Source organism: Phocoena sinus, chromosome 6 (genome assembly GCF_008692025.1).
Source record: "Phocoena sinus isolate mPhoSin1 chromosome 6, mPhoSin1.pri, whole genome shotgun sequence".
NCBI classification, from domain to species: Eukaryota; Metazoa; Chordata; class Mammalia; order Artiodactyla; family Phocoenidae; genus Phocoena; species Phocoena sinus.
Window position 1 is genome coordinate 44,455,396 of NC_045768.1, and position 21,947 is coordinate 44,477,342.

The 21,947-nt window shown below is 38.9% G+C and overlaps 1 protein-coding gene across 1 annotated transcript in view; it reads right to left on the minus strand.

Moving 5' to 3' along the window:
- The window catches only part of PCSK5 (proprotein convertase subtilisin/kexin type 5), a 448,447-nt gene that overhangs the window by 352,605 nt on the left and 73,895 nt on the right, over nt 1–21,947 (minus strand). Inside the window, 1 exon segment of the mRNA XM_032634783.1 lies at nt 15,171–15,284. Within this exon segment, the coding sequence (XP_032490674.1) occupies nt 15,171–15,284 (114 nt within the window).

The following is a 21,947-nucleotide window of genomic DNA, read 5'->3' on the forward strand; positions in this document are numbered from 1 at the left end:
AATAAAAATAGAATCACAAAATCAGAAGACAAACTACCCTCCTTCAACTCCCTCCAAAAACACTGATCAAAACGAATAAACTTTACTGTACCAAAATATGGGCATAGCGCTTCCCTGGTGGTGCAGTGGTTGAGAGTCCGCCTGCCGATGCAGGGGACACGGGTCCGTGCCCCGGTCCTGGAAGATCCCACACGCCGCGGAGCGGCTGGGCCCGTGAGCCATGGCCACTGAGCCTGCGCATCCGGAGCCTGTGCTCCTCAGCGGGAGAGGCCACAACAGTGAGAGGCCCGCGTACCGCAAAAAAAAAAACCAACAAAAACGAGCATACTGTTGAACTATGGAACTTATGAGCAAGTCATCCAAACTCCCACAGCTTTCTACAAACAACTGCTACTAACAGTCTAAGAAAATACAACATTTCAAAGTGAATGGAAACCAGTAGACAAACATCCATTCATTGTTTCTACAGGTAGAAAATACAAAGTGAATCAAAATATTCCAGTTTATAGAAATTCTGCTCAAAAACCTGCAACAGAACTGTAGCACCACACCTGAATCGAAATGAAACACACTAAAATAGAATCTGCAGATATGAAACTAGAGCGCAAATAAAACATTTTAAAACATATACGGACAGAAAAAAACAGAAAGATGTGAAACTAGAGTTGACTAAATCTTGGAAATAAATCAAAGACCAAATTATATTAGAAATAAAAACAGAATTACAAGATGTCCAAGAGAGAACTGATTCAACTGGAAATATAATCAGGAGCACTGAGGAAAGACATAAATGTATGAAAAGAACAAAAACAAAGTAGAAGTCAAAAGGATCCGAAAGCAAATAACTAATAAATAGGCAAAGAAGATCTAATATGCTTATAACTGTCTAATTTTTAATAGTACGTTTTAAAGAAAAATATCTCCTGGGCCTCTAGATCAAAAAAAAAGTTACTTGCAAGCAAAGAAAAATCAACCACCAAGGTATTCTTCAAGTTCCAAGCCTATACAGTTATACAGTTAAGAACTCAGGGAATACTGCTCTTGCAATCCCATCCTAGGTAGTCTAGCAGAGGATGTGCTTTATCCAATCAAGATCTGACTTGCAAAATAACTGAGGGTACGCGTGACATATAGTTAAATATACACCTAAGGATAAAATCAGTAAATCTAAGTCAATCTAGGAATAAAAACAAAGGTGGAAACAAGGATGGAAGAAGAGTAAGTACAGGCTATGTGTTCTGACAAAGTAGGAAAAATGAACTTAAGATGGGGGGGGCAGTAAAAGTAGAAATGTTAAAATAGAATAAGCTAATGAACAGTCAGAGATTTAAGAGTTAAAGGACATGGTTTAAACTTGATAAACCAAATATAGAAGCCTAAGTGAAAAAAGAGAACCGAGATGTAAGTTATTTTTAACAATCACTAAAATATTATTTTATATATTTTATATTTTTATTTATATTTATTTTATTATATTTTATATTATATATTATAATATAAACCTTCCCCAAAGCCAAAAGAAATTATTTTAAAAGAGCAAAAACCACGTAATGAAACACAGTAAAAATAACACAATACAAATCATATCTATCATAATAGGACAATATGACAATAATATGACAGAGTTCAGACTCTTTGGTTATATCTATAAGTGTAAGTAAGCTCAAAAGTTTCCACTGCAAGAAAAATGCATTAAAACTGGCTCACAAGGCAGAATCAAACTCCTAAAACAGAGTAATTCAAATGTCCAAGAATAAAGGGTTATGGTAATGCAAAGATGTAAAAGCAGGCATTGTGATTCTGACACCAGCTAAAATACACAGAAATACTGTTTCTCACCTATCAAACTTGCCAAAATGCAGCAACTGACAACAGGGCAAGGTGAAGGGAGCAGGTCCTCTCAAACACGGCTGATGGGAATGTAAACTGTCCTAGACCCCTCTGAGGGGGTTCAGGCAAGATCTAATATTAAAACTATATTTGCTTCTACCTTTTGACTGAGCAATCCCACAGCTAGGAATTTACTCTGCAAATACACCTCCAACAACACAAAAACGTATGCACAAGGCTACTCAGTACGGAGTTATTTGTAAAAGCAAAGTATTGAAAACAACCTAACTGTACATTCATCAATGTCTAGTCAAATAAATTATGGTAAGTCTACCATAACACAGCTGTAAAAAAAAGAATAAGGATCTCTATGAACTAACATGGAGTGATTTTCAGGTATACTAAGTGATAAAAGCAAAATGGAAAAATGCATTTATAGTATTCTCTGTATCTCCCTTGGATGTATATGTTTTAAGTATTCCAAAATAAAAGTAATAAAATTAAACATATAATGATGGGGGAGGGAGTTCTAAAACTGAACAGAACTATCTAACTGTATCTAAATAACGACATAATCATAGAGGAAAAAAGCATTTATTAAAGCAACTTTTGACTCAAGTAGTGTGACTGTATTGCCTCAGTGGGATATATTCTAAGAATAAAAAGAAATCTTGAATTCTACATAAGTAGGTTTGTGGTTGTCGGTGGTATTGTAGTAATTCCAATAGGTTTTTGTGTGTGCAGTAGTACATTTGTTGATATTGATGAGAACCATGGTTCTCACCGAGGCGGGGAGGGGAGAGAAATATGAAATGGGCTAAGAAGAAGAAGAAGCCATGCTCTAGAATTAGAATTGAAGGTAACACTAGGAATTCTACATATACATCCCTCAGCTCTGTCCACTGAAAAAGAGCCTACAACCAAGGACACCCTTACCACCAGACTCTTGACTTTTAAGTAACATTCCTCAATAAAAGAAACCATCGACTTGGAGAAATGGCTATTTCTAGGTCTGAGGCAGAGAGAATACAAGGTGAACATTTTGTTGTGCCATAAAGGAGAAAGCACTAAGCACGAAAAAACTGATTGGGGTCTTCTCAAAAGGGCTCTTCAGTCAACTTGAAAAGTTACCCACTAACCAAACGGGACAATTTAAGAACCAAAAAACAAATAATGTCAGCAATGAATCATTCCATTTTAAAAGAGTACATGAACTCATAATGATATTAAAAAGGTAAGCGGAGTGAAGAAGGGGTTACGGAATTAGAAAATCATCATCTTGTGACCACTGATCTAATGATTAATTTAGGCGGACGTCATCAATAGGCGCTAAAATCTTGGGGAAAAGTTGACAGGAAACAAGGTAGTTCACAAGTCTCAAACTATTACCGCTCAAATTTCCTATTAATTAGAGAACTAAAATGTACCTTTACAATGGAGAAATCTAGCAGATACCTCGACCAACCAAAGAAATAAATTTAACATCACCAAAAATGAAACTTCTAACATTCTACCTCCTAATATGAATCACTGAAAAAGGTATCATCTCATCTGGGTAGTTTTCACACCAAAAATGTTTTATTCCTCTAAAGTCCTGAAAAACCATCAAACAAACATTCAGATAACAAAGTGTGAGTTATTTTACAAACTACCAACCTGGACACATCAAAATCATCAACATGAAAGACCACTCCTCACCACTCCCCACCCCCAGTAGGGCAACTCTTCCAAATTAAAGGCGATAAAAGGATAGAACAAATAATGTCAATGTACGATTCTAGGTTCTGGATCAAAAGGCACAGATCTATTAAAAATATTTTTGTTACCACTGGGGAAATCTGAATATGGACAGTAAATTGGATAAGATCACTGCCAACTTTCTTAGAAGTGAGAATGGTACCTTGGTTATATAGAAAAATACCATTCTTAGGAGAGGCATCCTGAAATATTTAGGGGTGTATTTTTACTATGTCTGCAACTTCTTTTCAAAATTCAGGGGGGAAAAGTGTGTGTGTGCACAGAGAGAGAGAATATTAATTTTTGGTTAAATCCAGGTGAATGGAATGTGTATATGTTCCTACTATTCTTTCCATTTGTCTATAGATTTCATATTTATCAAAACAAAACACTGGGGGTAAAACATTACAGTCAAAATTTAAAAAAAAATAATCAAAATGTTAGGGCACAAAGCATAGAGCTCATGAGATAATGACAGATTTCAAGATGATCCAGGGAGAGGCAGTTGCCATCTAGGCACACCAGGACCCAACAGGAAGCCAAGCCAGCGCCTACAGACTACCCACCGCCCTGTCCACAGACACTGTACGTTGCCCTTGCTAAGGTGGCAAGCCAGCTATCTCTTCTTTAAGGCTCTCTGGTGAGGGTTTCTCAACAGCTGCCTTCACTCACTCTGCCAAGGAACCTGCATGACAAAGATGCTCACCCATACCAAGATTTCTGTTGGGGTGGGGTGACCTCCTTTCCTCAGCCTCGTGATGCTTTGTGCACTTCAGTTACCTCTTACTCACTCTCCTGTGAAATCACTTTGTCCCAAAGGTATCCCCAGCAGGTTGAACTATGCCTGATACGGAAGAGGAGTTCAATACATGTTGTTGAATAAATAAAATAATTATCAATTTACTTTTTTCTGTGGGAATTACATTCCCTGTTGCTTTCCTACATTCTCCCTCCTGTTACACATTGAATTAATGCTTTTATTGAGCGTTCTATGGTAACTCCTAGTTCTTAAGTCCTGGGAGGATAGAACTAATTCACTGTTCATTAGTGTGTATGACTAGTTTAAATGATTTGCTCACTGCACATTTCTTTTACTCGTCCAGAGTGTATCACGTTTGATCATTACGGAGCTCCTTAATCTTTCATTTTCTTGGACAAACTCCCACAATTATAAATGTTTCTAGTCCTGCTTTTCTGTAATATTTGTAGTGAAAGCTGGTGAAATAGGGATCAGGTGTGATACACAACCTGGAATCCAGACCATCGGGTGTGTGTGGAGTGACAGGGATACAAGTTTCTGATAAACTGCATGGAAGTGTTTTTGGGCTGAATTGCTCATTATGGAAAGAAAGGGCTGTCTGAGTAGCGTATATTTCTGGTGACTGAAAATATACAGGGTGGGTATTGCACATGAGCTGACGGCTTCAATTAAGTTATTTTTCAGGCCCATCCCAATCTGGTGGTCTTTGAGGTTTTTCTTTTTTTTTTCAGTATCTTCTTAAAGACCACATTCAAGGTACTAACTGCAGAAACATACACAGCATGTTTTTCTGGACAGTCCATGGATAGGAAGCAGAAGGGCCTGGGCTACGGAGCACAGGCATGAAAGCAAAATGAGAATGGGCATATAAAACATTTCTACAGAATAGGAATGACATTTAAAAAATATGTATACCTGCTATGTTTAACCTACTACTGCTAAGAGTCCTGCCGAATTTCTTTAAGTTCACTAAAAGATAAGGATGATTTCTCTATCGCTAGGTAACAAACCCAAACATCAAGTTTTTAAGACACTAATTTAACTAAATTTCAGGAAACCACGCAAAGAGATCATTAGGAGAACACAGTCTTATGCTACCTGGGCATAATTTTCTTTTCTTTGCTTCAGACATGCTAATTTGGTATGTCTGGATCAGAACTTCTATCCTGGTAGGCTTTTTACCAAGAGACGCAATTCACCTCACCAGAAAACTAAAACAGAAAAGAAAGCCCCACAAAGCTACATTTCTTCCAAGTAGTCTTTAAGATTATTCTGTAAGTTTTGTACCAAATATTTGAATAGACACCATCTAAACAGACTAGTTTTTCTTTTTTTCCTAGCATAAAGGAAGAAATCAGGCTTCTTATCGGGTTCTCCTCCTTTTAATCAAGGAAAGAATAATCAGTAAATGCATTTTGTACTTTGTCCACATCGTCTACCATAAAGAATAGCATCTTTGTATTATGAACCCAACTTGATTCTGACCTATGCAATTAAGTAATCAAATCCTATTTCTGGAATTTATAGTTTTATTCTACTTGCCTCAGTATAATTTGATTGTATCTGGTATGGAGCAGCTCTTGGTGCCCATACCATTTGCACATTAGATTACCTATCGCTAGCCTAGAACCCCATACCCAAGGCTGAGACTGTCTACCAAGGATTTTTTTTTTTTTTTTTTTTTTTTTAACATTTGAGAAACTGGAAAAATCACATTGAGGTGCATGTGTATTCTATTCGAAAATGATTATTACTTTCTCCTCCCTGGGCAATTTAGGCGTTTTCTTCTGATTCTTCTCATCATTGGATTGCTAAGAATTATTGCTCTTACTCCATTAACTTCCCAGCTAAGTTCACTGCCAACCAAAATTAAGGAAAAAATGGCATTCCAGACACCTTCCTCTCAGATAACTTTAGAACTGAATTCTCAACACAGGACACTTGAAGGCACCATCACCTTTCAGGAAAAGCCAAACTCAGTTCTGTGAATTTGGTCTCAATGACCAACTTGCTCCTCACTTCATATCCATAAACATTTATGGAGCGCTTACTAAGAGAACCCTACTTATTGGCAGAGAAATATGTTAAAATCAACCAAAAATGTGCCTTGATCACTAGAACTGATCCCAATACTGGGTGAAAAGTAAATAAGAAATGAGGAGTTCAGAGAAACTTTGATAAAAGAACTTGAATCAACATGTTAAGAAGACAACCACAGATTAAGTGAGTTCAATGGTCAAAGCTATCTGCTCTCCAGCAGAAAATGCGTTACTAATTAAAGAAAAATCACTAAAATCTTGATGAGAACAACTTTATGTTAACAGACCCTTCATCATGTTAGAGTCAGACCCAAAGGGCCAGAATACAGACATACTTTTACTCTTTGAAAGTAAAGCTGAGAAGATAAACTACCAGTATGGAATAAGTTATGTCTTGCTCAAGGAAATTAATAAAGGTCGTAATAATTTGCACCAGGCAAGAATGAATATTATCTGAAGTGATTTTTTTACTGGCCTCTTAGAAGCACTTTGACTAGTTAATTATAGGTTAACTTAATACCTCTAATATACTGACTTCCATCACAAACCTCACATGGGGTAATGAAATCACATGAAATCATCACAATCATCGTGAGTTGATCAGCAAGTTCCAGTTAGGGTTCTGCTACTGGTACCCTCAGTGGACTACCATCAACTGAGTAGACAAACTGACTATAACTACCCTAACCTCTGCCCATAAAATGCTCCACTTACGCTTCATTAAAGAAAGCACCGTCTAGGGAAAGTCAATTGGTACAGCCACTACGGAGAATAGTATGGAGGTTCCTTAAAAAACTAAAGCTAGAACTTCCATACGACCCAGCAATCCCACTACTGGGCATATACCCTGAGAAAACCATAATTCAAAAAGAGTCATGTACCAAAATGTTCACTGCAGCTCTATTTACAATAGCCTGGACATGGAAGCAACCTAAGTGTCCATCGACAGATGAATGGATAAAGAAGACGTGGCACATGTATACAATGGAATATTACTCAGCCATAAAAAGAAACGAAATTGAGTTATTTGTAGTGAGGTGGATGGACCTAGAGTCTGTCATACAGAGTGAAGTCAGAAAGAGAAAAACAAATACCGTATGCTAACACATATATATGGAATCTAAAAAAAGTGCTTCTGAAGAACCTAGGGGCAGGACAGGAGTAAAGATGCAGTTGTAGAGAATGGACTTGAGCACACGGGGTGGGGGAAGGGTAAGCTGGGACAAAGTGAGAGAGTGGCATGGGCTTATATATACACCACCAAATGTAAAATAGATAGCTAGTGGGAAGCAGCCGCATAGCACAGGGAGATCAGCTCGGTGCTTTGTGACCGCCTACAGGGGTGGGATAGGGAGGGTGGGAGGGAGGGAGATGCAAGAGGGAAGAGATATGGGGACATACGTATATGTATAACTGATTCACTTTGTTATGAAGCAGAAACTAACACACCATTGTAAAGCAATTGTACTCCAATAAAGATGTAAAAAAATAAAATAAAATAAAAAAGAAAGCACCTTTTACTATTTTATCCTTGGTGTCAAAGACATTGTAAGGACTGGGAAAAAATAAATCTCTGCTAAATATGAATGAATGAATGATTGCATACATGAATGAACATTTGCCTCATAGGAACTTTCATTCAGTTGGGATTTTCCAGGCTGTAAAACAAATATGGACTTACACTTAGGATTCAAGTTTGCCTTTTCTTGGAATTATCACTTATGAGTATTTTTCTTTGGTGTTAATTTATTCATTCAGTGAACACAAAGTTTTAATAAAGGAGGAGCATTATTCCATCTCAGGCACTCACGCGCTTGACTCCCCAGATACACTTGGCGGGCATCTGGGAACTTGGGTTTGGGGAGGGTTCTCACCATTTCTTCATAAGTATGTCTCACTGTGTCTACACTGGTTACACAAACAATACGGTTTGTGCTGAACGCCTCTGAGAGTATGGAATCCGGGTACATGGAAGGCACTGGGTACCTACACGACCAACCCCCAGTGAAAACCCTGAGCACCAAGTCCCTCACGAGCTCCCTGGTAGACAACATTTCACAAACGTTGTCACAATTCATGCTGGAGGAATTAAGTGGGTGTGACTCCACTGAGAGAAGTCTCTTAGAAGCTTCAGCTTGCTTTCCCCTGAACTCCACCCCACGTGGCTTTTCATTTTGCTGATTTCGCACTGTATCCTTTCACTGAAATAAATCATAGCTGTATGACTCTATGCTGAATCATGTGACTCCTCCCAGTGAATCACCAAATCTGGGGGTGGCCTTGGGGACCCCAACAAGGGGACACACTGAGACTGAAGTAGTAATGAAACAAAATCATGGGATACAACAGTCAGGAACTCACGGGGTGGGTCTGAGCTGGAACTCAAGACCTGGGCCTACTGGTGGTATGTGTCTCTCTAAGACGTACTCTCCAGTTCAACTTGCCATGTGGACCTAGAGGAGGTTCAAGGAGGAATGAACTCAAGAAAGCATCTAGTCCAGATTCCTCATTTTTTCAGATGAGCTAAGGTTGAGAGCGCTAAAATACCTTTCCACAGGACACAGAGCTAGTTCGAAGCAAACACTGGTCCACCAAAACCACATCTCAACCCCCAGTAGTTTCTACCAGGAAATCACTTGCTGCTTGGCTGGAGTCCGTCCTTTCTCGGAAGCCCTCCTACTTACGTCAAGACGGGCCACATGGTTGCAGATTTACACCGTGTTGCATTTTCAATTAAAACAGCTAAATGGGGTGTTGTAAAAGGATGATTTCCAAGCTGCCAGGACAATAATGCCCCAAACTCCACCAGATTTTATTAGAGTCAAGTGACAGTATAAGTCATCAGGAAAATGTGTGCCAACCACAGAAACAGCAATGCCTCACACTCTTGGAGAACTGAATACCACCCAGTTGGCTGAGAAAGAACCATGTGGCTTACAATCATTTTTCACAATTACTATCCTAGCTAGTTCATAGTTTTTGGCGGATATACCTCACACGCATAGCCAAACTCAGCTAATTTTTACTCTGCTGATCGACAAACATGATTTTTTTTCCTCCAAGAAACCACCCAGAGAGCTTTCATGAAATTTGAGGTAGTGCACCAAAAAGTGAGCCCATTTGTTAAAACCTGGCTTTAAAAAATTCATATTAAGTAGACCACCCAATATTCATTACAAAAAATTCTGTGTTAAGAATACTCACTAGTCATACTCACAACTAGAGTCTGAGAACCAAATAGCAAGACTGCACAAGGCCTTCTTTGCTTTTCTCTTTGGAATTGAGCTTGCCTTCCATAAGGCAGGAAAGAACATTTTTTTAAGTCCTTTACTATGGGCTTCTCCAAAATCACTATGAGTTCTTAACAGTTAGACAAGAAATACTGTACAATGCTAAAACACGTTCCTAAGGCAATAAAATATTTACATGACTAAAGGAATAAAAGAGCTATTCTATTAAACTTATATTTTCCTCCAAGTTTCATTTCCAGTTTGCCTTCTTGGGACTCTTTGTCAAGAGCCTGAGTACAAATTTCATGTACGAATGTGTTTCAGGATGACTTCAGAAAATATAAAATCTACTATAAATTGAATAATCCCTCCCACAAAGAGAAACATCCTGCCAACAAAGGGGAACTCCCTCCCCCCCGCCTCTGTATTTCAAATGCAGCATCTGCCATAACTCTGTAAGGGATGAAGGGACACTATTAGGACAGGATTCACAAGGGGCTTCAACTGTATACATAACGTTCTATTCCTTAGATTGGGGGTGGGTGGACCTGCATTTGTGGTAGTCTTTCAAATTTTTGTATGTCTTAAATATTTTGTCACAATTTACAAAAAATTAACTCCCTGAATTTGCTCAATTGGCATTCCCAGACCCTTGAGGAGGCATCTTACTTAGGCTTGCTATCTCTAGAGTCAAACTGAATTTTCTTCAGGGGGTCAAAATGGTCCATTATACCAGCTGGGTACATTAAATCCATGTCTATTACACTGAGTTCCCAAAGACTTGGCCAAATCTTCACAACCTTTCCTATCAGATATCCTTTGTCTGTGGAACATCTTGAAAGACTATATAAGCCAAGGATATTTTTCTATCAGTGCAAGTAAAGTGAAAATATCTTTTTATATTAAAGCTGCCAGCTTCTCAAATAGAAAGTTTTGTAAGAAAAAGGTATAAGATCAAGAGGAACAAATTAAATCGACCGAGTGCACTTTAAAGTGTCTCATAAGTTTTTAAAAAGCTCTTCTTCCTCCAACTGATAATGGGAAGATGGAGGCCAGCTGTGTTCACATAAACCTCCTGTTGAAAATATGATAGAGCACGGAGATCTCAAAGCAGTCCTGAGAGTCAAACAGCATCAGCTCAACTGGGAACTTGTTAGAAATGCAAATTCCAAAATCTCCGCTGGGGGGCGTGAGAGGGGTGGGCAGCAATCCCTCCAGGTGATTCTGATGCCAGCTAGTATGAGGTCCAGGGACTCGGAAGTTGGAAGTCTAGCCTCTGGAGTCAGAGTGACTGGATTTGAATACCAGGATCTGCCCCTGGTAAAGAGTGTGACTTTGGGCAAGTTACTTAACTTGTCTCTGCTTTATTCCTCAGTGTAAAATGAAGACAATAATGGTTCCCAGCTCACTGGAACACTGGCAATGAGATAATATTATACATGTGAAAGTCTGGCAAAATGTTTGACAAAGACTCAATAAACGTGAGCAATTATTTTCCCTACATGATCACAGATGTCCAGTTTATTCATCTATTATTTGAGTAGCACTTATTGAGCATTTACCACAGACACGGGCAGTGAATAACTCAGGACTCCTGGCTGCATACTAGAATCACCAGGGAATTCTGATGAGATCCTACTGCCTGAGCCCTCCTCTATACCAAAAATAACAATCTCTGAGAGTGGGACCCAAGCTTGGATATCCAGTAAAAACTACTCAGGACATTTTAATGAAAGAAGCAAATCTACAAGCAAAAATTACAGCCCAAAGCCCATGGAGCTGGGTGTGTGCACATGATCCCAGAGAAACGTTTAGGGAGGAGTCGTTGGCCCAGCAAACTTTCATTGGCACTTATATATTCCTCTCCTGCGTTACTGATCTTCTTAGGAAGCACGATTTCCTAAATCCTCGGTGCTTGCCACCATGCTGACAAAGAGGAGATGCTAGAGTCTGTCAGCGCAATGAGAAGCGAGCTCTGTTTCTACGCCTAGACCCTCCCAACTCCTGGAAGCCTGAGCACAGTGTTTCAGGTCAGAGGAGTAATTAGACAGCCGTCATCTCCATAACAAACTCTTGTATATATACCTTTCCTTGAATATACTGCCCAAGCCTCAAGGCTAGACATGATGGTTTCACATACCATTTCCAAGGGGAGGAGTGACAGGGGCAAAGCTTTTAAATTAATTAAAAGAGACACTCAGGCACACTTCATGCCATTCTTTAATCTCTGTTCTCCTGTGATAAATATAGACTGACAGGACCAGGCCCAGGCTAACGAGCTGAGGGTAGGACCCTATGGAGGCTCACCAAGCAGCCCTCAGAAACACTGCGGCAGGGCCGAGGGCTCAGAAAAAGGAAGAAGGAAATCAGCACCTTCCCCAACTGTGTCACTGACGTGTCGCCAGAGCGCTCTGAAGGATGCCCACTGCACATGTGATCACACCCCCCTTCAACTAGGAGCAATTGAAACAACAGATAAAAAGAAAACAGCATGTATTGTAATTAAAAAGAGCAGAATAATAACAATTATGATTTACTGAGAGTTTTCTAGTGTCAGGCAGTGTGCTGAAGGCTTCCTGTGCAGTATTTCATTTCATTATGGTAACAAGCTTCCCAAGCATCCTTCCCTCCTAGTAGTATACACATGCTTGTGTAGTTCCCTCACACACTGAATCAGAGTTCATACATGTGGCCAAGAGAAGATTACAGAAGTAACTGCGACTTCCGAGCTTAGATCATAAAAGACATCACCGCTTCTCGACACAACCTCTTGAATCACTTGCGCTGGGGGAAGACGGAGCCATGGAGCCAGGTGGACACTCAAGCAGCCCCACGGTGAGGCCCACATGGAGAGGAACCAGCCACGTGACTAGGCCACCTTAGAAGTGGACCCTCCAGCTCTAGTCATAGCTTTGAGTCTTCCAGCTGAAGCCCCAGACATCACAGAACAGAAGTCGTCACCACCGGGCCCTGTCTGAATGCCTGACCCACAGAACCCAGAAGATCACTGTCTTAAAAACTAAGCTCTGTAATTTATTATGCAGCAATAGCTAACTCATACGTAAGAGCTAGATACTCTTATTTTATAGCTGACAAGAGTTTAACTGATTCAATCGTGGGCGTAGTAAGTGAAATAATGGGGATTTGAATCCATGTTTGCAGATTTGAAGTTCTGACTCCTATTCTGTCACCACTCCTGACAGATAAACATATGGTGTGTAACCTATTTCCCGCCCCTTTCATTAAGGGAACAGTATGTATGTAATAGGAAGTTTTGAAGTATTTTGGTTGTCCCCAAGGTACTTTGCCCATCCTACATGGAACCCACCATTCTGCCCTGTATCTCAGCTATTTCTCCATGGATAGATTAGAAGTTCCTGGAGGGTTGGAGTAGTGTCTTCCTTATGACGGTGCTTGTAAATAGTAGAAGGATGGGGATAGGATGCCACTTTAATCCCCTGGACTCCGGTCAATCTGCCTGGTTTGGCAACTCTGCTCCACCACTCTCAGGCTAGGTGATCTTAGGCAAATGGCCTAAATTTTATGAGCCTAAGATTTCTCACTCTTATAACACGGGGCCAATATTAATGCACACTTTTGTTCACACTACATTAGAAAAATATTAGCACAAATAAAGTATGAGCACATTGCCTGGCATGTGCTAAGTGCTCGACGAATGTTACCTATTTGAATGATTACCATCAAACATGCGTTGAAAAACATCCCATATTTTAAATGGCCAAACAGAAGCTCTTCCCTCTCACCCTTTCCTTACATCAAAAGAGAATTTCCAAAGAAATGGCAGTGGTTCCTGGGAGTGAGGGTATCTCACTCTATAAGCACTGAAACCTTTGGCGTCACCTTGGCCATGGCTCCTATGACAGCCCAACCTGCCCTGCTGGAGTGGTGAGGGTAGGGGAAAGCTGCTGTACACTTCCACTGTCCAGTGGGACATGTGCAGACGGCAATTTGGTTCTTTCTTGCAAAAAGCTACGTAAGGCAAAGAGGGTCTCACTCCCCCCAGCCTTATAAGCAGGGGTGTAGGGGGATTTTGCTTGCATCCTATCTCTTAATCCCATTACATCCTTATCATCTTGTCAGCACAGACAAAGCTCCTTAGCTCCTGCCAACACTCCCTCTAATGCCTTCCCTTGTGATTCACTCTTTCTTGGTCTTGGAGCTAATAAGCTGTCAAATGTCTTACTGTCCCCTCAGGTGATTTCTACTCAAATGCTGTTTAGAGTCCCACCTCCCTTTGAACTTAGCTTTATGGCTCCTTCTTTTTTACACAGAGTTCTCTGTGTAAAATTCTGTTTGGGGTCCAAAATCTTTCCACAACCTTCCACTTCCAGGTAAGACTAAGAAAAGGGAAACTGGGAGAAACGCCAGCTACATTCACCCATGTCCAAATAAACACAAATTCCTAGTGTTGCTAGGTGCTAGGTTAGATTCTCAGATGGGAGGATATAAGTGACTCCCTGCCCAAAGTAACAGAGCAGATTTAAAAATACAACAACTATGAAACAAAGTGCCAAGGGAAGGATGCCAGGAGTGGCAGAGGAAGGACAAACACGGACAGGTGAGGACATGGGAGATGTGAAATAGTCAGCCTTGGGTGTGGGCTCTGAGGGATGGACAATACTGAACCGAGGATGTGGGGAAGGGCAAAAGACCACTCTGGGCAGAAGGAATGAAATGCAAGGAGGCAGAAAAGCATCAGACAAGTATGTGGAATGCAATGGATTTGTAGAGAAGCAGGGTCAGGGAGTGCAAAAAACCAGGTAGATTGGAGGAGATAGCTCTGGCAACAATTTGCAATAAAGATTTTCAAAAAAGAGAAAAGTTAAGGTCTTTTGCAGATTATAGAGCAAATGGCAACGTATGAATTTCATGATTAAGAATAAGTAACATATTCTAATCAATTTCCCAGGTATCATGAATATAAAACCCTAAGACTAGAGAACTGTCAATATACTTTCAAAGGAGGCGACATCAACTGAATTTCTAGATCACTCTTCCCAATATGTTAAATTTCCCTCACTGAAAGTTTTTGCTTGAACCAATGAACTAGCTACAAGTCAAATACTTTTCAACTGCTTTTCTCCTAGTCTAGTTTTAAAAATTGTTACCCAAAGTGAGAAGGCACATTTAGACAACTAAAGTCAGGAATCTGTTACCCACTCGCAGTCATTTCAATGATTTCCAAGACCCAGTACCATTAACTAGGCTGGTTTCAGGGTGGAGTAGATGAGTAACAGAGGTGAACATAACTATTGCTAGGTCTTGGGGTGTCTGCCCTTAGTATATTTTTCTATCTTCTCGCCCAAACTTACCAAGCTACTACACAGAGTAAGATCTCAAACAGAAATAGCTTCAGAATCAGAACTCCCTTCTTTCTCCTTAGAACTAGAGAGCTAAGTTCAAAAAAGATCCAGAAAACATCACAGGCCATCAATCTCCATCTTGAAACAGGAAAAAGTCCCTGGTCACTGTTTCTGCGTCCTCCCAGTCCTAACGGACAATCCCTGCACAACACAGAACAGAACGCCGTGGCCCCAGGCCAGGCAAACTCACCATATACCACATGCTTGGCCACTTGGGATCATTGAAGTAAGTGGACTGGGCGTGGCTAAAGTCATAATCCCTCTTGGTCCGTTTTTTTACCACTTGCTGTTGGATCCACTCCACCTGCCAAGAAGGACATTTGGTGAGTGTTCAAGTTCCATCAGGGTTAGCACAACATAAATGACAGTCTGGGACATTTCCATCTTGAGTCAGTTCTGTTTAAGTCACAGGTTTCATTCTGGCAACTAGAATCTCCAGAGCATAGAGATGCCCTAGAAACCTGGTTCTATTGTATCTTTAATGCAGGTAGGCTTTGTAGTCTTTTATGACAGATCATTCATATTTCTCAACAACATGCTCACCCCTTTAGCTTTTTCAGAAAGCATATTTTACTCCCAATTTATTGCAAATTGATAGTGTTAATTTTTAAAGCTAATTTATTCATCCTGACCTTATACTAAGGGCTAGAAAACTTCTCTAAAGGTCCAGATAATAAATATCTTTGGTTTTGCAGGTCACACAATCTCTGTTGTAACTACTCATTCTGCCATTGTAACACAATAGACAGCACATAAACAAATGGGTGTGACTATGTTCCAATACAACTTGATGTATAAAAACAGGTGGGAGGCTGGATTTGGCCCACAGGCCACAGTTTATATCAAAAATTTTAAATGGTCTGGGATTACACATCAAATTAAGAGAATCATCCTCGGATCAAATGCTCTAGGATCACAAATTTTTTTTTAAAAAATGGCTGTCTATAACAGAGTGGTGGAAAAAGCACTATTCAGGTAATCAGAAAACCAAAGCCCTAGACTTGTCTCTGGTACAAAATTGGAGAAGTCACTCAACTGTCTGAGCCATAGGTTCCCTGTCAGCTCCAAAATTCAAACCCTCTACATTTGAGAAAGTCTTAACATTTAGCCACAATTAGTTTTTAAAAAGCATCTGGGAACTTTGAGTTTAATACAGAATTGTAACCTAAATGGTATGGGTATGAATGGGGGTACTTTTAAAAACAGTTAATCATTATGGCAATATAAGAATAAGCCTGTTTCATTTTGAACGGAGCATCTCAGATACAGTATCAGCCCGGTGGCATTCTACCATTTGTTCCTAAATTCTCTTTGTTTGATTTCTTCTGGCCATAGCTAATTCAGTTGTAATACTCTAAAATGTTTCTACCATGTATCTCTACTCTCCACAAAGGAGTTAAAAACTGGTGGGGGGGGGAGGAAGACTTTGTGGTCCACTACTATGATCTGTGATTCCATACCCATCCATTCAGTAAAGATTTCAGAACCTCTCTTGACTACTTCAAAGATTACTGGAGGAGAAGGAATACTAAAGGACCAATTAACAAGCTCAAAATGCATAGCTATAAATAAGGTACTAAGGCCAAAAGCCCAACTAATAAATTTCTATGATTCTCATATTGGGAAATATTATTCAACAAGATTGGTATGCAAGATGAATTTAAATAGTGAATTCTTAGTTACATCACTAACAAGGCAAACAGAATCACACAGCCTCCCAAATAAGATCTATTTATGATTTGGACCACAGCTAAGCATCATATATGTGCATTTTCTGCTAGATAATTTAAGCAAAATTATCAGTACAGAGAAAAGTCAATAAATGAAAAATAATATACTGGAAAATGAAAGTTTTCTGTTCCTGCTTTAATTAATCTAGACCAAGTGACTCAGTGGCACTGAATCATTCTACATCACACACACATGCACACATGTGTGCACACTGGATAAAAGGTATTACATGTTATTTCTTTAAACTATTGGACAATAGCTGTCAGGCAAGCTAATAAGGATCTTGTTTTTTCTTTACTCGAAGAGACTGCTATTTAGAAATCACACTGAAACTAATGGGGCATTAAAAATGTGTGTAATTTTTTTAAATGAAGAGAGTAATTTTTAAAGTGACCATGTTTCTAAAAATACAGAACAAAATCAATTTCCTTCTCAATCAAAGTGGAGCAGCAAGCATGAGCGTGCATGTATTTTGTCTATTTCCAGAAAACATTTTAATCTCTTTATTTCAAACAATCTTCCTAAGGAATGAGTTTCATAAAGTCATTTATTCATTCAATATGCAGTAAGTGCTTATTCAATACCAGACACTGTACTGGGAATTTAAAGATGACTAAGAATAATCTTTGCCTTTGATGGACTTAATTTTATCAAGGAATATTTAGCAATTATTCTACAGTTCTCCACTTCATAAAAATGTCATTATCTTCATGAATGACACGTGATGCAGGATGTATCACTAAACTAATTAGACCATTTCTGACAATTTTGACTATGCAAATTACATCTACAGTCCTTATAGTACTGTCTCTTAAGACTTAGCCCAGTAAGATGGAACTAGCTCATATTTGCACACTTGGTAAAAGAAGGCTGCAGATCTGTTTAGACCAAATGCTTTTCAAACTAATTATATACTGGCAGTGATCTTTCCTAAGAGAGCCTCCATAAATCCTGAACTGCCAACATATATGTGTTCACAAATCAGAAGGTGTCAAATCTCGTGTGGACTCAGTAAAGAGACGGCTTAAGCTCAGAACAAGTCTACAATAGGGTAGGGTGGATAACTGTCTCTACAATGACACTGTAAGTATGCACTTCTCCCTACATGTGTGCGTGTGTGTGCGCGCACGCGCGTGCGCACACACACACACACACACACACACGCACAAATGGACAAATGGGATAAGTATGTGAGAAAACCAAGTGACAGCCATTTTCCCAGATGAACTATAGGTACTAAAATAGAACAAAATACCTCACCAAACACCATCTCTTCTGTAATTTTACCAAACAAAAATGCTTAGTTACAGGGCTCAGTGGCCAGAAGATAGCACAGCAAGTTGGCATCTACATTTGACTATAAGTCACTCTGTCTGATCACAGGGCTGCAATACTCAAGAAAAGTACAGTTGTTTTTTTTAGTGTCAGATACCATGTATTTTGTTTTGGTGCTTTACGAGTATGAGTCTATAGCCCTACATTTTTGGGAAAGCGGGAAAAGTACCCCTTGGGTCTGAAGATTTCTATGACTGGAAAGAGCATATTTATATTTTTAAACCATTATCCATATGTCTGTCCTTGAGACCTTAAAAAAAAAGCTCAGAGGTAATGCATTATACAGATTTCACTTCTTGCCAAGAAGCCCAGTGCGAAGAAAAACCAGTTAGAAATTCATTTTCATAAAACTATGGTCAGCCCAGGAAAAAAGGAAAACTGTGTGCTTTCCCTCACTGGTTTAACTTCTAAAAGTTCTATTTCCTATATATTACGGATCTACATTTAAGCCAGAGTATAAAAACCTTTAGACCTCTGAAATCAATCTAGCCTCCATTAGTTAAGCCACCTGTGTGGTACGGGGTGTTAAGGACAGCCCCTCCCTCTACACACAGAGCTGACCTGCCTACATGGTCCACATGAACAGTGGGCATTTGCCACTTCAGAATCTTTGTCTAAACATCTTCTCTTTCATCAGTTTCATTTGTCAAGCAAAGCACGTTAATTGATGATTATGGGAAGCCTACCCACAGTCTCAGCTGAACTCATATCTCATGATTTTGGAATTTACCAACTTTCTGACACTACACACACAGGGAAGGAGATTTGTCAGCAATCAGAGAAAAGAAGATGTTATAGCCCATGAATCTACATTATATAAGTTATCATATAAATATAAACAGAAAACCAATTATGGTATCTATCACAAGAAAGACAAATACTGCATGGTATCACTTATATGTAGAATCTAAAAACAAAGTCAAAACTCATTAAAAAAGGTAGAAAAGTGGCTGCCAGGGGCTGGGGGTGGGGGAAATAGGGAGAAGTTGGTAAAAGGTACAAACTTACAGCTGTAAGATGAATAAGGTCTGAGGATCTAATGAATAACATGGTGACTACAGCTGATAACACTATATTGTATAATTGAAATTTGCTAAGAGAGTAGAACTTAAATGTTCTCACCAAAAAAAAAAAAAGAAGATAAACATGTGAAGTGATGGATGTGTTAACTAGATGGGGAGATACTCTCAATAGATCAAATATATCAAATCAAAATGAGGTACACTTCAAGTGTCCTACACTTCAAGGTACACTTCAACATGTCAAGTTTTATATGTCAATTATACCTCAATAAAACTGAAATTTAAAAAATATGTAGTATCTCCACAGTGAGGAGAAATCAGCCCTTTAGATATTAAAATATATTAAAGCTAATAAGTGAAACACATACTGATAGCAAATGTCTACAGGTATTGATATACCAATGGAATGGGATGGAAAGTCAAGAAACTGACAGAAAATATGTAAGAATATAGTATATGATATGGCTGCTATCCTAAAGCAATGGGGGAAACCAGATTACTTTACAAATCATGTTGAAACATGAACCAACTGGGGAAAAAAAATAAAATTAAAACCATTCCCACATCTTAATCAGGATCAGTTCCAAATGAATCATATTTAAAAGTAAAAGTAAACAAATAAACCCATATAAGTCCCATGAGAAACAAAGGAAATTTTGAAAAATAACCTTAGAGTGGATGATGCTTGTCTAAGTATAATAAAAACCACAGAAGTGATTTGGAAAAATGGATACATTCAACTACAGAAAACATAAATTTGGCATGGCAAAAATTACTTCATAAACAAGGTAAAAGACAAACTAGAGAAACATTTATAGCTGCTACCAAAGGCTTTTCCCTCAAATATAAAGAGTTCCTGGGACTTCCCTCATGGCGCAGTGGTTAAGAGTCCACCTGCCAATGCAAGGGGACATGGGTTTGAGCCCTGATCCGGGAAGATCCCACATGCCACAGAGCAACTAAGCCCGTGTGCCACAACTACTGAGCCTGCGCTCTAGAACCCACAAGCCACAGGTACTGAGCCCGTGTGCCGCAACTACTGAAGCCCACGTGCCTAGAGCCCGTGCTCGGCAACAAGAGAAGTCACCACAATGAGAAGCCCACACACAGCAATGAAGAGTAGCCCCTGCTCGCCACAACTAGAAAAAGCCCACATGCAGCAACGAAGACTCAATGTAGCCAAAAAACTAAATAATTAAAAATTTTAAAAAAAGAGTTCCTACAATCAGTAAGAGAAAAATTCAATAGGAAAACAGGCAAAAGAGAAGAGTACAATAATCTCCAAAAAGGTAAATCAAGTTTCTTAAACATATAAAAACATGCCTAACCTCATGCATATAAATACAAAAAACCAAATTAAAACCACACCAAGATAAGGCTTTTCACATCTCACCTTTCAGATATAAACATTCTAAATATTGATGCCATACTACCAGGGAGAAATGATAAAATAGTCATCCTCATATAATGGGGATGGGAATGTAAATCTATACAACTCTATGGACAGTAACTGGACATTACCTACAAAATTCCTAAAATAAGTCATTCTACTTTTAGAAACTTACCCTACATTTTCAAAAAATATTTTATTTAAGTATAGTTGATTTACAACGTTGTGTTACTTTCTGCTACCCTATATTTTTATTAACACATGTAAATATACAAGGTTATTTATTGAAGCACTTCTAGTAATAACTGAAAGTAATAAACAACCTGAATATACACTGATAGGGATTAATTAAACAAACAACGACATATCAATATAATGGAGCACAATGCAACCATAAAAGATAATGAAGTGGGCTTTATGTATTGACAGAGAATAGTCTCCATGATGTAGCCTAAAATGAAAAAAAAAAAGGAAGGTGCGAACAGTCTACAAAAGATACTACAATTTTTGCACCTCTCTGAGGTAACTGCTGTACACAAAAAACCCTGATAACACTGGTTGCTTTCTGGGGAAATAACTAGGTGATTGAGATGCAGGAATACGAGGGAAACGTTTTACTGTAGGCCCTTTAATACCTTGTTACTTTTGAACTATGTGAGTATGTCACCTATACAAACAATTTTAAATTTCCTTTAGTTTAACATGTTCCATTGGTTACTATTAATGTAATCCAACGGTATCAGATGTGACCAAATGCCTAAATTACAACATATTTTAAAAGCAATAATGAGAAAAAATAGTACGTAAAAAGTACCTTAGATGGTTTTGTAGTGTGTTATAACATGGCCAATATTGAGAAAAGGTGGGTAAATAACCAAGAGACGTGGTTGGCATTTGGGGAACCTGGTTTATAATCTCAGATGTGCCACCAGCCACCTGTGTGACCTTGCAAAATCTTCGTGGGCTTCCTTCATCTGTAAAATGATAGAAGACAGACTAAATATGCTCTCTACTCTCTTCTGGCTTTGAAATTTTTGTCGATGTATGTGGTCTACTCTCTGATGTGACTGGGAATGAAAAGTCTGTGTTGAACACAACACAGAGGTGAGATAGGTGCCCCTGTGGACATATGATCTTAAGTCGTTCTGTGCAGATGCACGATTAATATTTAGAAAGGAACACAGTAAATATATTACTACTTTCGTGATTTGATGAAGCAGACGCCAGCAAATAAAATATGTGGGATTCCATCTTTCATATTCTTTTTTGATCAGCTTTGACAAAATGGGGGAAAGGAGCATGAAGAGATTTCTCCCCTCTGTTTTCTTCTCTGACTTTGAAAACAAACAAACAAGAAGTACTGGTTAAGTACATACCGGCCGTGTAATTTTTTCCTTTGGAAGTAAGGGATTGATGGAGACGATTTGGCACTGACAAGCTACTTCCAAACCTTAAAATCTGAAGCCAACATATCCCAAAAGTTTTCTAA